This window comes from Choloepus didactylus, chromosome 6 (assembly GCF_015220235.1).
Source record: "Choloepus didactylus isolate mChoDid1 chromosome 6, mChoDid1.pri, whole genome shotgun sequence".
Classification (NCBI taxonomy): domain Eukaryota; kingdom Metazoa; phylum Chordata; class Mammalia; order Pilosa; family Megalonychidae; genus Choloepus; species Choloepus didactylus.
Genome location: NC_051312.1, coordinates 109045034 through 109061117, shown reverse-complemented (window position 1 = coordinate 109061117; position 16084 = coordinate 109045034). Strand labels below are relative to the sequence as shown.

The following is a 16084-nucleotide window of genomic DNA, read 5'->3' as shown; positions in this document are numbered from 1 at the left end:
AGAACTGAAAAATTTAAAAACTGAAGTGAACAACACTTCTCAGACTGTTTTATGAGGTCAGCATAATCTTCACACTAAAACCTGACAAGAACAACAAAAGAAAATTACAGGCTAATTTTTCTCAAGAACACAAAGCAAAAATTCTAAACGAAATATTAACCAACCCAATCCAGCGACCAAGTGGGGCTTATTCCAGGAATGCAAGGTTAGTTTAACAATCTAAAATCAAAATAAATCATATTAACAGAGCAAAGGAGAAAAATTATATGATCATTTCAATAGAGGCAGAAAAATATTTATAAAGTTCAATATTTATTCAGAAAAAACCATTAACAATCCAGGAATAGAAGGGCACTTTTGTAAAGAGTCTACAAAATATCTTTTGAAAGCTCTCCCTTCATGACTGAGAATGAGAGACAGATGCTGGCAACACCATTCTACTCCACATTTACTGGAGGTCCTAGTTAGTACAATAAAGCTAGAAAAAGAGGGAAAAAAGAAGCATAAAGATTTGAAAGCAGGAAATCAAAGAGTTGTTATTTTGACAGTGAAAAGAGAAAATCCTAACGAACTCTAGGACTGGAATAAATAGTACAGGTCAAGTGAATATCTAAATGGGAAAAAAGACAGAGATTCCCACACCACATCAGCATAAAAATCAATTCCAACCAACACTTCTAGAAGAAAACATCAGATAATATCTTTATAACCTTGGCACAGTCAAAAATGTTTTGAATAGGACACCAAAACATACTAACCATAAAGGAAAAAATTCATAACTGTATTTAAATTAGGAATTTCTCTTCATTAAAAGATACCATTAGGAAAGTGAAGAAGTACATAAGCATGGCAGAAGATATTTGCAATATATATAACCAACAAAAGTGCTAATATCCAGAATATATAAAGAACTCCTACAAATCAGTAATACGAATAAAGATAATCCAAGAATATTAGGCAAGGAAATTGAATAGGCACTTTACAAAGGAGAATATCAAAATGGTCAATAAACATATGAAAAGGTTCTCAACCTCATTACTCACCAGAGAAATGCAAATTAAACCCATAATAAGATGTTACTACACCCCAACCAGAATGGCTAAAATTTTAAAAGACTAGTAATACCAAGTGTTGCAAAGAATATAGAAGGAGGAACATGCTCATACGCTCCTTTTTGGTGTTATTAATTGACTCAAACACTTTGGAAAATAGTTTGGTGGTACCCACTACAGCTAAACTTATGCATATCTTATGCATTTCCTCTTTTAGGTATACACTCAGTGGAAATATGTATTTATGTGCACCAAAAGAAAGGTACAAGAATATTTTTAACAGCATTATTTGTAATAGCCCCAAAGTGGAAATAACTGAGATGTCCATCACCAGTAGAATGTATAAATGGTAGTATCATTGTATGTTGTATTGATATATAATGGAATAACATAGAGAAATGAATAAACTACAGCTATCTGAAACAATATGGATGATGACTCTCACAAACATTATGTTGAGCAAACAAAACTGGACACAAAAGAACACTACAGTATGATTCCATTTATATAGAATTCATAAATAGGCAAATTCATTTATGATGTTGAAAGTCAGGATAGTGGTTACATTGTAAGCAGAGTATAAGTACTGATTGGAAGTAGGTGTCAGGAGGGCTTCTGGAGTGATGGTCATGTTTTCTTTTCTTTTTTTTTTAAATTAATTTTTATTGAGATTGGTCATGTTTTCTTTATTGACCTGGGTGACAATTGTATTGGTGTCTTCCACTTGTGTAAATTCATCAAGCTGTCCACTTACATTTGCGCATATTTCTCTACGTGTGTCAGGGTCAATAAGAAAGATGACTTGTAGCTCTATAAAAATATGCAAGGGCCCATGGAATGTCTAGGGGTGAATCCCAAGTACTTGTATTTTTAAAAGCTTTACCAGTGATTCTGCCTGCAGCAGAGGTTAATAATTATAGGCTGAAACATTCATGAAACGTTACAGATTTCTTTTCCCTCAGTAGATAGGTAAGGCCAGGTGACTCTCAGATCCATCTTGGAGTCCTATTAAAGGAGTGACACTTTTTTTAAAAAAAACAACTGTGTACATCAGTATATTAGTATCAGTGAGAAGAGTAAGGTAATCACCCTTTAAAGGAAAAAAAAATCTCACAGCCAGCAACTTACCAGTGGGAACACTTCATCGTCACTAACCAAAGGGCTTGTCATTTCTTTGGTTTGAAATATCAAAGGTGTCAACGGAGATGTTGCACTTAAAGCTGGCTCACAATCTTGGCTTAGTCTAAAAGAGAGAGAATAATTGTCGTAGCTACAAAGGACAGATGTTTGTTTATGTAGCTAAGGACTTTAATTTCTCTGATGTCGGACTGGGAGAAAAACACAATAAAATGTTTGGGCTTGTAACCTGGGTATTTCTTTGAAAATAATGTTCCTGATGAACAGTTTCCACTTTCCTTAAAAGCCTCAGAATGATTAACAATGAAGCTGAAAACTCTGTAATTGTTAAAAAATATTCTGCTATTGGTATTGCCTGTATTACTTCCCCCTCTGTGTTAACTTCTGTATCTCTTTGTCATTTAACTACACAACATAAAACAAGTTTGAGAAAAATCTTGATAGAGCTAACACTGCTTGCTGCTCTTGACAGTTCTAAATAGATACTTTTTTTTTATTCCCTATTACACTTAACCTCACTGGCTTTCTTAACAGAATTATACTTTTTTTGATGCTGGAACAAGGCTTTGTAAAATAATAAATCTAATTTCTATAGGGTTTAATAATTTACAACATGTTTTCAGTCCACATCATCTACTAGCTCCTCATGTATTAATTGTATGATTTCTCTGACTTTAATTTTCTCATTTATAAAAAAGGGTTCTTGTGAGGATTGAATGATTAATACATTAAAACACTAGGGACAAAATGCCTGGCACACAGTAAGCATTTAATAAAGATTAGGTATTGTTACTATGTTTATTATTATTTTAAAACTCATTTGATTTTATAAATAAACCTATGAGGTGGATATTATCCACAAATGAGGAAACCAAGACTTAGAAGTTAAATTGTTTATCTAGTCATTTACTTTTTTATCAAAATAAATTGCTAGAAAACAATGATTTTGGATTTTGGACTCAAGTGGGGTTTTTTTATTTTTGTTTTTTGTTTTATTTTTTAAGTTCAAACTCCACAATTTGGATGAAAGGCATAGAATGGGAATTAGAATTTCTTACTCAAGTAAAATATAGGGTAAGTGATGAGACTGAATACACACCGCTGAGATTTTAAATTTTGGAATGCTGATCTAACAAACAAATTTAAAAAAAAAACCTAAAATTTTACACAAACAGATCTTAACAGAATGGGCTTTTGGGATTAAGTAAATATCTTTCTGAACAATAATTAATGAAAGTAGTGTATAAGTTTAATCAAAATATTCAAAGATCATGAAAACATAAAATCCCTTCAATTAGAAATTTTTATTTATTTAAACCAATAATTCAAATTCTCCAGAGGTATTGATTAATCATTTTCAAAGCCTTTACATTTTAATTTAACACAGTCTAAAAATTCATATTATTTTCCTCTGTTCTTATACAAAGACCATCTATCTATATCAACTTGTTTCTTATTATGCAAACATTTGCAAAGCTATGCATACAAATAGCAATACAAATTAAGTGAGGCATCTGTAAATTAGTACACTAAAACAAACACAACATGTTTTCCATTTTTACTTATCTTGAAATATATCTTTTTCTTACCCAATCTCCCAAACCATAATTACCATGGAAACAGAACAGCAAATTAAACTGAAATAACAGGGTTTATGATGTGCACAATAAGATGAAACATCCCATAATTCAAATAGAGTTATAACAATTGCATAGTACATCTGCTTATAATTTGAGTGAAGTGACTATCTACACTTCAAACACAGTGGAAAAATAAGATAATTATCCAAGTGATTCAAGAAATACATATCTGTCTGTAATCTCAATTATACAGAGATTTCAGGCAAAGTATTATTTGTCCTAAATTAGCTAAACAGTATTCTCAATTATCTATTTTGCTTTGGATATATGGGTACAGTTTTATGGTGTTAATTACTAAAATTTATATAGAAACATTCTTTTTATTGTAAAATCAATAAAATGTAGCAATGGCAAGGAAAGACTAGATTATGAAGTAAAATACTTTTGCTTTAAATCATCTTTATATCTGACAGATTCTTATTCTAGAACATAGCTATTTAAATACTTCATAAAACCACCTTGTATAAAATGCTGTCTATCAGTTTAAAAGCTTATAATTTAATAATTATTTCAGGAGGCTTTTAGTATCCCTTCACAACTTGATCTGTTCAACTAGCTTTTCCACAGGCCTTGTTGCAGGGTCTCTGCCTAGTTTTGCCAGATCAGGGCTGGTGCCTTGTTGGAGAGCAGAACTCGACCCACTCGGGAGTTGAGTCCACCTTCCAGTTTCCCGAGTTTTCTGACATGTGCATCCAATCATGTCCCCCTGGACTAAAGGATAATGTCCTTACATGGGACAAGATTCCTTCACAAAGTATGCTAACTTAACATTTTCCCAGGATGCTCCATATCCTATTGAACTGCTCATTGTTTCCTGGTCTAGAACTGTTCATGCAGCTATGTTTTGCTCCTTAATGAGCAACACCATGGTACATGTTTTTCTTAACTAATTTTTGGCTTCTAGTTGACTACTTCTTGACAAGGGATCCTGTAAGTGGTTATGACAAACCTGCAGACTTTGTGGTTTCTTAGTATTAGAAACTTTTAATTTATTAACTAGAACTGAAGCCATTTTAATGATTAATACTTGTGATTACTAAAATCTTTCCAGTATATAACTTTTAAAACCATAAATTCACTTTCAGGAATATATCTTTACATAGAGATAAAACTCTACTTATTACAAAATTGACTTGTCATTAAAATTAGTTATATATTAATAGCTCTGGATACTACTACTCCAAATTAGCTTGTAAATTATTCTTAAACTCGAAATTCTAAGTTTAAAAACAAATTTCAGTACATCCTTACCAAATTCAATTACATCTCGCTCAAAATTTTCAAAAAGTGCTGAATTACTGCCTTATTGGAAAGCAAATCCTTTGGAATATCCTAAAATGCTCAACATTTTAAATGGGTGGGTATTAAAAACTTCTTAGATTGCTTCTAAGAGGAGTGAAACAACAACAAAAATTGAAATACTTCAAATTGGATACAAGGTTATTTTAATAATGTATTGCACATATCCTTCTCAGTTAAAAAGCAAGAAGTGGCGAAAAATTAGACTACAGACTTTAACAATGTAGAACACTATCTTCATATGCCTTTACCTGAAAGCTTCTTCCTATCTAAAATAGTTGAATAAGAAGCTTACCTTTTTAGCCATGATATGTAAAGATATCTTGTACATTAGTTTATATTTTCTGATTAAATTATAGCTAACAAATATATATAACTTTTACTACTTGACTTCACTGAACTGTGCTGTGAGGGAAAGAAAGAATATTTCATCTTTCACTTGCTCACATTAACAGAGAGATCTCTGCTTTACAGCCCTCCACTGGTGGAGTTCACAGAGTCCTTGCATCTCAACAACTCTTCCCCGAGGTGGGTTTCACATGGCAATAATTTATTCAGAACATTTGCAATGCTATTTCTTTTTAAAATCAGGTTACTGGAGAACACTGAATTCAGACAAAGCATTAAAATGGTTTAATGAAACTTTCAACAAATGAAACTGGCAGGGCATAAGACTCGGCAGCAGGAATACTAGTTGAAACCGCTTATTAAGATAATCTCCTGCTGAGCATTTTACCTCTTATGCTGGTTTCTGTGTCCCCCACTGTCTGATTTTTGTTAGGCAGTTTTAACACATTCTGTACTGCCTGACAAAGAGAAAAAGGGGGGGCCATCCAAACAATAAAAATACTTTTAAATAACAACACCTGGCATCATCAGTTAAGGCTTTCAAAGTTGTCCCAAACAAGCAAGAATAGGAAGATGTTCTGCCCACAGTGAGTGTTCCATTCACATCAGCGACTGGCTAACACACTCAGGAAGACTCTTTGTAATATCTTTGGGGATCAGTTTTTCTCCTACAATGAGAGAACTATGCACTTGGGGGTCATGATTTGACCCATGGAATACTGAATCCACTGGGTAGAAAAGCATTTTATAAAGGGTTTATTCTATATTATAAAATATATTCTTACACCAAAATCAAGGTTATACCCCTGGTTAGTCAACATGTGCACATTCATCAGAGAATGGTCCAAGGCTACAGCCCAAGAGCCTCTTCCAGCCTCCCTATACTGCTTTTATGCTGCTGCCACTACCACCGCCTCACCACTCCACCATCAAGACTTTTTTGGGGTAGCAGTCGATCTTCCTTCATCCCCTCCCTTTGCTTCCTGAAGAGGGGTTATTAATTTAGCATGTTTGAATGGTTGCTGTCACTTGCATCAGACTAGAATATATCCTAATAAGACACAGAAGACTGAGGTGGTGAAAACAGGGGAGAGTTATACTATATCCACAAGAATTTATAATAGGTCCCCAGGGACCTATTAGGGGCTTCTCTTCCCATAGAACGGGGCATGCCTAGTTACAGAGATGACCCTTCCCCACAGGACTATCTTTAAGGAAATGTCAAATTCAGCCATTTGTATATTCACCAAAATATACTTTTTAGGCACTGTGAATTAACACTATTAAGTTACTATAAATCTAGTATTAACATTATTATAAATACTAGTACTTTTGTTCATAATGATAATAACAGTAATAATGGCTAACATTTATGGAGTGATATGTTTTATATAGGAGGATTTTCTCTTGTAATCCTCACCAAAACCCTATTATTATTGTCCCTATTTGACAGATGGGAAATTGAAGCTTACAAATGTTAAATAAATTTCTCAAGTTTGTAAATAATTATGTGATATGAAAACTGTATGTAAGGTTTTTCCAGGCTAAGCATCATGAGCTTCTGAGCAAAAGTTGCATTGAAGTTGAGTGTGAACCTATTAGTTCAGCATGATAATAAATCTGATATCAAATATGCTTGGTGATCCCTGTACACCATACTCTGTCTTGGAAACTCACAATGTACATTCTCACATTAATGGCTCTGAGAAGTCCTGTAGAGAAGAAACTTGTTTACTTTGTTTTGCTGAGCATTTTCTAAATTTGGGAAAGTTTTGATTCCATAAATCTTTTACTAAAATGGAATGAACTACCCTAATCTCATGTTTGATATATCTACTTAAATTTTGAGCTAAGACATTTTAAAGAATATGGGGATGATGTGTTTATACTTCAGACACAGATTTTCCATATACTTCTCTTTACTCAGAGAAAATCTCTTTTATACATCAATAGATTCCTTCTGTAACACAGAGGAGCTGGAATATGAAACAACCAAGAGTTTGTTGCCACTGCTGGAATTGTCAGTACGAAGTACATGTATTATTCAGGGTAAGTCAGTAGTCATGTCTTCCTATAGTTTCTATTTTCTTTGAACAATATACCTAACATATATTTTTTCTCTGTTCCCATGACATAAATTAAGTTAATATTACTTATTTGTATATTTCATATACCATGTCAGCTTCCAAGAAGGAATTAAAGTAAACAAACTAAAATCCACTGTAAAACTCCACCCATTTCACAGTTAGATTTTGAACACTATTGACAACACAGAATTTCATATAAAACAATGTATCTGGACAACTGTGTTACCACTCTACAACAATTTTTTAACGGAGGAAATGGAGCATAAAATTATAATTCGTATTCTTTAAAAAATAAATTTCAATTAAAGGTTTATACGTTTGTGTCCTTATACAATGGAAGCAGCATACCTATCTTCATTTTCTTTCATTTTCCTGTGGCTTTGATAGGCGTGCCTTACTGTTTCTTCATACGCATTTTGGTTAGTCCATGGTGGTTTTCCAGTGGCGTGAAGTTTTGCAAGATCATTTCGGAGCCTTTCATTCTCGTATTCCAACTTGTTAATAGATGTATGCCTTGAATGTTCCTTGTTAGTGAGGTCCATGCTCTAGAAAATAAAATAAACTATCATTGAAAAAATCGTTTCTTGTAAGAGACGCAGGTTTTTCTGTATTGGAAAGGCTCTCCTCTTGCACACCATCTAAAGGCTCCTTCCCGCCTCTCTCACCCCCTTCAGCCCTCAGTGACAGCTACTGCTGAACACCTCTGCAATAAAAGTGATGCATACAATACTGCCCATGCTTCAGTACAGAAAAGGTTTACTCTATGCCTTATTTCTCTCTGTATCTAGAACAAAACTGGCTAGATTGAGGTGTTTGGATCTCTACATTATAACTTTTAGTGTTGATTAATAATGGAACCAGAAGTGACATATATTTCAATTTTAAAGCAATATACTTTCTTCTGATTAAAATAATACATGTTATTATAGAAAATATGAAAAGGTATTAAGAACACAATAAATATTCCTACACTACCATCACTCAGGGATAACTGCTACTAGCATTTGTATTTATATTCTTTAGTCATTTTTCTATCAATATAAATATTAATAGAATATACAATGTAAGCAATATAAAAGATAACTTACAAAATTGTATCAGACTTAAAAAATTGTAATGTACAAAATTGCACATAAAATTTTGGAGACCACATTTTCCTGAATATTATAAGTTGTAAATACTCCTCAAAAATAAGATATTTAATGACTGCATTGTGGAAAAATAAACAAATAAACCATTCCCTTGTTATTAAATATTTAGTTTTCAAAATTATAAATAACATTGTGATTTCCTTATAGTTTGTTTTCAAAATTATAAATAACACTGTGTTGATTTCCTGATACATACATATTTCTGATGATTCTTCTAGATAGATTCCAAGGATTGGGACCACTGGGTTAAATTGTATGTTTTTAAGAACATTGATTTTTAAAATGACATTTTTCCTCCCTTAAAGGCTGTCCCCATCTCATAAATTACCACCACTAATGCATGAAAGTGTCTATCTTATCACACTAACAACCATTTAACATTACCACTTTGTTAAATTTGCTAAATTAATAGATAAAAATAGTAACTTTTGTTTATTTGATAGAGAATTGAATATATTTGCATATGTTTCCTGGAAATTTTTACCCCATCTTTTGTTAATTGTCTGCTCCTATTTCCATTAAGGTGCTTGTGCTTTTCTTACTAATTTGAAAGAATTTTATACACTATAGATAGTCATTAATGGTCTCTTAAATAGTTTAAAAATGTTTTCCATTTGCTGTTTTCTTTTAATTTTAGTGTGTATGTGGTGTTTTTTATCCAGAGAGGTTTTTAACTTTTATTTAATAAAATCTGTCAGTCTTTTCCTTTTGACTTCTTCCTCGCTTTTATAGATTTCAGTTTTATTTCCACCCTAAAAGCTAATATATTCACATATTTTCTCCTTTGTTTTATAGTTTCTTTAGTTTTACATTTAATTCTTTAGTTTAATTGGAATTAATTTTTGTCTAAAATGAGAGAGAAGACTAACAATTAATAATCGATTGTTCCAACATCACATATTGTAGTTAAAGCATCCCGTTGCTGGGTAATGCAACAAATTAGATACTAAATTCATATAGTCTGGGTCTGAATCTGGACCATTTTATACCATTAATCTGACTGTTGAGATTGTGCCATACCGCACAGTTTTGACCAAGTAGTTTCATATTAAGGTTTTAGTATCTGGTAGGGGCTACCCAATTTTAGTGTGTTCTCAGAAGAGAATATGAAACATGTTTAAATCCCAAAATGAGAGAGTTAGAGCAAGAATAAAGATTTCCTATGTTTTAATTAAGTGCTAGAAGTAGTTGCTAGGGAGAGTCTAAACTTTTCTTCTAATAAAGTTTTAAAAATACAGGATATATCTTCACATAAAATCTCATTAAAATATTTTAAATGACTCTATATAGTCCTTTCTGGTCCTATGATTTGAATATCCATGCATTATGTAGCTGCTCATTAAACAGTAGTTCTCTCTCTGTTTTCAGTAGGGTAATATTTTAGCACAAAAAGCTTAACATGAATAAAGTATCTTTTTTGAAGCTTCAAGTTTCTATGGTTCAAAATCCATAAGATTATAAACGATTATAACTTAGAACTTTCTTTTTGAAGTTCCTAAACTTAAGTCTTTGAAAGTGCCATTTCATAAGCTAGGGCTGGCATTCCAAAAAACCATTCTAAAATTTTTGACTAGTTGCACATTTTAAGTATGCATATACTATCATATTAGTAGTATTACTGATAAATAATCATAGAAAAAATATATGGTAGTTTTTAAAAATGCTTACCTTTTGTTTTATTTTTTTGCTTCAAAGGGTAAACCTTTCTACAGATATTTTCTGTTTACTGCCAAATACATGATAGACATTTAGTAAATATTCACTTTCAGATGGAATAAAATGCCCCAGGTAGAAAAACTTTTCCACAGAAGAATATCTAAAGGGTTATATGCTTTTACATCTATTAAACATGGTACCCTTTGGAAAAAGGGAAATTAAAGATATTCTCTGCTTTGTTAGGCCCTTTTAAGATTTCTCAAAATTTAGTCATTTGAGATGCTCCAGTGCAGATAAAAGAAAAATCTGCAGTCTTCTTTTTTAAAAGAGAAAGATTATTTATTCTAAACTTAGAGTAGATTTGTGATAAATATAGAGGAAGAGTCTTCCATTCATATGGGTAGAACTGGTTGAAAAATATTGTGCTTAATTTAAAACAGATTCCTAGTAAGACATCTACCAATTAATAGATATAATTCTTGATGGTCTGCTGCTCAGTTAAAATTTCATTCAACCTTTTTCTATAAAATTAGATTTCATCAGTGACTCTTTTTTGCTCCGTGTTAGTTTAAAGTAATTAAGAATGATAACAATGATTTTTTTAAAAACCCACACTTTTCTAAATGCACCATAATTAAATAAGTGTTGTCAGCATGACCTGATAGAATTACACAGGTAATGTATTTACATGACTTATGTTTAAGGGTATGTTTCATTTTTTTTCTCACAACATTTTTGGAGCACTTCCATTTCATGTTTTTCTTTAATATTTTTCTAGTTATTTCAGGACTGTATCTCTCTATCCTCTACTGCCTCCCCTGACTAGATGGTTATCATGTGAAAACTCAAATTAACTAATTTCTTTTTACCTCTGTATTTCTGATGTGTTCTTTTGAGGCCTGTTATCTCAATTTCTTATTTCTTCCAAAAACTTAGGTTTCAGTGGTTTTAATCCATTTTTTAAAAAATTCTTGAAATGGCAAAACCTCCTTTGATGCTTATTTACTTGGACACACTAGAATAAGGCCAGCTGAATTATTGAAATATCTGAATAATAAAAGTATTTTATGCATGCAGCTTTTAATTCATGTATATTCAACAATAATAATTAGGTACAAGTATTTCTAAAGAAGGATGGTTTTAATCATGTTTTATGGTTAGTATGTCAATTTGCGGTATATAAATAGATGTTTCAAACACTTGTGAGAGTACTAATTTTTTATGGTATTTTAGTTAAGGAACATTATGGATAGCTAAAGGCAAATTAGTCTTCTTACAAGAAATTGTAAGTTCTGATTAAATTTGATTTTAATATCACTTCCTTAAGTGAAGGAAAAATTAATAAATATGATTATAGGATTAAGTAAATATGAAATCACAAAAAAACTGTCAAGATAAAACTGATTCTTCTTTAGCTCTCCAGGAGCAGAATAAAAGAGAGCCCATCACTTTTCTCCTTGCAGTCAAGTTTCTCCGCAAACCCAAGGAAAACGTATCTCATTCAGAGCCAGGAGCCCCTCACTAGTTTTGTTACTGCCCTAAGCACCTCACTGAGGCGTGAGGAGAACTCAGGTGTTAGTCCCCTCGGTGCATTCTCCAGCGGAGAGTGGTTGCTACCTGGCCCCAGGCACGCACGGATGACTGCGGGCAGTGCCACTGTTCCCACCACGGGGAGAGTGCTGGCCTTTTTAAAATTTCCTTTTCCTCAGTGTAAAGTTAGTCAAGCAGGAAAATTCTCAAAGCAATGTTATTTAAAAATGACCTACCTTAAGATCAGTAATTATTACTGTAACATTATCCAAATACCACCTATTTCAGAATATCTAAAAATAACAGTGTAAATGTTTCATTTCTTATTGTCCGAGATAAAAATCTCAGCATCAATTATTTAATCCTAACTTTATTTATCCAATCTAATTATTTCAGAAAAAAGTAACTATCTAATTGTGGGACTGTAACACAGAACCAGATATGAGAGTTTTCTTCATGAAATCTTTAAACAAATGAAAGCTAAATGAGAAACTAAATTGTAAATTCTTAAAAAGCACAGAATTACGTTTAACTTTTTTAAAAATTTGAATAGGTATTTGAGATTTTTCTTCTTTGGAAGTTGCCTAACTATTTCAGTTATCAACATCAATTCCAAACCTTCATACACATACACAAATAGAAAGAAATTATAAAGACAACTTCCTACATGAAATATATATGATTTAATACTATTTTAATAAGCATCTCATAAAGGGACATAGCATCAATGGTATTCCATTTTATAATATCCAAGACCAATCTTTAAACAAATACATGTTGAATATGTAATAAGCACTATAGAAGTAATCTAAGTATGAAAAAGTGATCCAGACTTCATGGAAAATATATTAGAATTGTGTAGACAAAACTAACATGTAAAAAGAAAACAGTGAATAACATAGATAAAATGTAACTGTGTTGTAGCAAGTAGGAATTAAAATACTTTTTGAGCGAATGAATGGCATCAGCTGTAGGGACTGAGATTTCCTGCAAGAAGTAAGATAAAACAAGTCTTTGGCAATGTCTTTAATGGCTTTAGCAATGGTTTTCATGGATAACTTATCCATGGCTCTTCGACTGCAGGTGATACCAATCAATCCATAACAACTTGTTGAGCCCCATACTATATCAAACGCTGTAAGAAAAAGTGCAAAATGTAGTCCACCTCTGCCCTCAATAAGCCTATGACTGATAAGACAAAATATGCATATATTAAATAATTAAAATATAAAAGAAGACAATTCAAAACAGTGCTAAATTGTTATAGTTAGCAGAGCTAAGTAAATACAAAGAAAAGAGAAATAAATGGGACCTAGACTGATTGGAGATGAATTCATGGAAGAGATAAAAAATTTAATCTAGGTCTTAAGGGACTGGCAGGATTTGGTAAAAGATAGAGGAAAAGCGTTTAGGTGGAGAACATATAGTGGGTTATTCATTTAGTCACATATCTAACAAAATATTTTTTCACTGCCTTGTATTGTCTAAGTGCTGAGGTGCAATGGTAAATCCAGAACCACAACTGCCCTCAGTGAGCTTTCTGGCAAGGGGATGGGGAGCTGACAATAAAGAAGGTAATTTCAGTATTGTGCTATGATAGCGGTGAGTAAAGGATGCAATGTTAACTTCAAGGAGGGAGATTCCTCAGAACAAAGGAAAATCAGGGAAGATTTTGCATAACATGTTAAGTTTATGCCGAGCAACTTGAAGCATTAATAGGGCATAGCCATGTGAAGTAGGAAAAGAGCATTTTTAGGTAAAAGGAAGTCATGTGTGAAGGCCTGGAGGCAAAAAAAAAAAAAAAAAAAAAAAAAAGAAGCATGAGGAATGAGCATCACACATGCAGATGAGACTGATGGGCCTTTTTAGAGCAAGAGGGTTTGTGTAGGTCCTTACAGGAAAACAAGTAGATACGTGGGTGGGCCAGATGAAGGAAGCCATGGAATATGGAGAGAAGAGTTCTGACATCATATGGGAAACTGATCATATGTTTAATTTTTTTTTAAATTTTCCTTTTTTTTAAAATTTTATTTTGAAATAAATTCAAAGTTATAGGAACAGTTGCAAAAACAATACAAACCCCATACACAGAACTCCAGCATACCCTGACCCCCCTCCTGATACCCCAATCCACCAACTTTAACATGCTATCACACTATTTCTTTCCCTCCCTCCCTATCTACCTATCATCCATCATCTATTGCTCTGTCTTCTGAACATATGAGAGCAAGCTGCACACATACTTGAACATACACTATAATTCACATATACAATTCCCATGAACAAGAACATTCTTTTATGCAATCCCATTAAACGCAGCTAAGAAGTACAAGAGATTCAACATTGATACAAAGCTTACATTCTATATTTCCTTTTTTTTTTTTTTTCCTTATGTCTCAACTGTGTCCCTTTGAGCCTCCTGTCCTCCATCCTCAGAACCCATCCAGGGTCATCCTTGGCATTCAATTGTCATCTATTTAGACTTTTTTTTTTTCCTAAATTGTGGAAACATATAAACAGCCTAAATCTTCCCATTCCACTCCCTCCCTAGCATTTCAATAGTGGGATTAATCACATTTAGAATGTTGTAATGCTATCTCCTTCCCACCATCCATTACTAGAAATTTCCCTTCACCTCAAACAGCAACCCTACACTCAGTTCTTAACTCCCCATTGCCCCTTCCCCCATTTCTCTTAACCCATACTCTACTTTTCATCTTTGTGGTCATATTTTCTGATAATTTCTTTGTGTTTACTGTGGGGCTTAACATTAACCTCTTAAATCCATAACAATCTTGTTTTTCTTTGATACCAACTTAACTTCAATAGGACACATAAACTAGGTTTCTATACTCCTCCATTCCCCCACCTTTGTATAGTTCTTGTCAAAAATTACATATTTTACATTGAGTTTAAAACCACTGATTTGTCATTAGAGTTTGTGTATTTTCTATCATGTAGGAAGTAAATAGTGGAGTTACAATTCAAAAATTATTGACTTCTATTTGTATTCCATTGTGGTCAGAGAATGTGCTTTGAATATATTCAATTTTTTTTTTTTTTTTAATTTATTGAGGCTTGTTTTATGTCCCAGCATATGGTCCATTCTGGAGAAAGATCCGTGATCACTAGAGAAAAATGAGTGTCCTGGTGATTTGGGATGTAAGGTTCTATATATGTCTGTTAAAATTCTCTGTATCTCTCTCTCCTTTCTTTGTTTCTCTGTTGTCTTTTACATTTGATAATCTGATTATTAAGTGTCTTGGTGTAGGCCTATTCATATCTATTCTGTTTGGAGTACACTGCACTTCTTGGATCTATAATTTTATGCCTTTCATAAGAGATGTGAAATTTTCATTGATTATTTCCTCTATTATTGCTTCTGCCCCTTTTCCCTTCTCTTTTCCTTCTGGGACACCCATGACATGTATATTCATGTGCTTCATGTTGTCATTTAATTCCCTGAGATGTTGCTCATCTTTTTCCATTCTTTTCACTATCTGTTCTTTTGTGTGTAGGATTTCAAGTGTCTGGTTCTCCAGTTCCTGAGTATTTTCTTCTGCCTCTTGAGATCTGCTGTTGTATGTCTCCATTGTGTTTTTCATCTCTTGTGTTGTGCCTTTCATTTCCAGAGATTCTGCAGTTGTTTTTTCAAACCTTCAACTTCTACTTTATATTTGCCCAGTGTTTTCTTTATAGTCTTCATCTCTTTTGTTATATCTTCCCTGAAGTCGTTGATTTGTGTTTTGATATGATTCAGCATATTTCCTTGAAAATCTTTAATAGATTGTTTCATTAAAGTGAAACCATATCTCAACTTGAGATCTTGATTGAGGTGCAAGTTTCTTCCTTTGGGCCACATCTTTGTTTTTCCTAGTATAGATTGTAGTTTTCTATTGTCTAGGCATCCGGTTTCCTTGGTTTCCCCAGTCAGATTTTCCCAGACCAGAACAGGTTCAGGTCTCAGAATGGAGTTATATTCATGGTGTATCTTAGAGGAATGACAGACTTTCTTATGAGGTCTCCAGTCACTGTGCTTTTCCTAAACTGCCCAGCAGGTGGTGCCTGTCAGCCTGTTGCTCCCAACTGGTATAAGGAGGTGTGACCTCTTTAGTTTCTGTTTTGGCTGTTTACTCCCAGACTCTGGGGTCTGGTTCTGAAGGGAAAGCTGGGCCCCACCTCCT

The 16084-nt window shown here is 33.0% G+C and overlaps 1 protein-coding gene across 2 annotated transcripts in view; it reads right to left on the bottom strand.

The window, feature by feature from the left end:
* The window catches only part of DEUP1 (deuterosome assembly protein 1), a 142955-nt gene that overhangs the window by 17627 nt on the left and 109244 nt on the right, over positions 1-16084 (bottom strand). For both annotated transcript variants that reach the window (XM_037841451.1, XM_037841452.1), the window contains 2 exons: positions 7912-8108; positions 2181-2295 (listed from right to left, as the gene is read on the bottom strand). In XM_037841451.1, coding sequence (XP_037697379.1) covers positions 2181-2295; positions 7912-8108 — 312 coding nt within the window. The remainder of the gene's footprint in view (positions 1-2180; positions 2296-7911; positions 8109-16084) is intronic.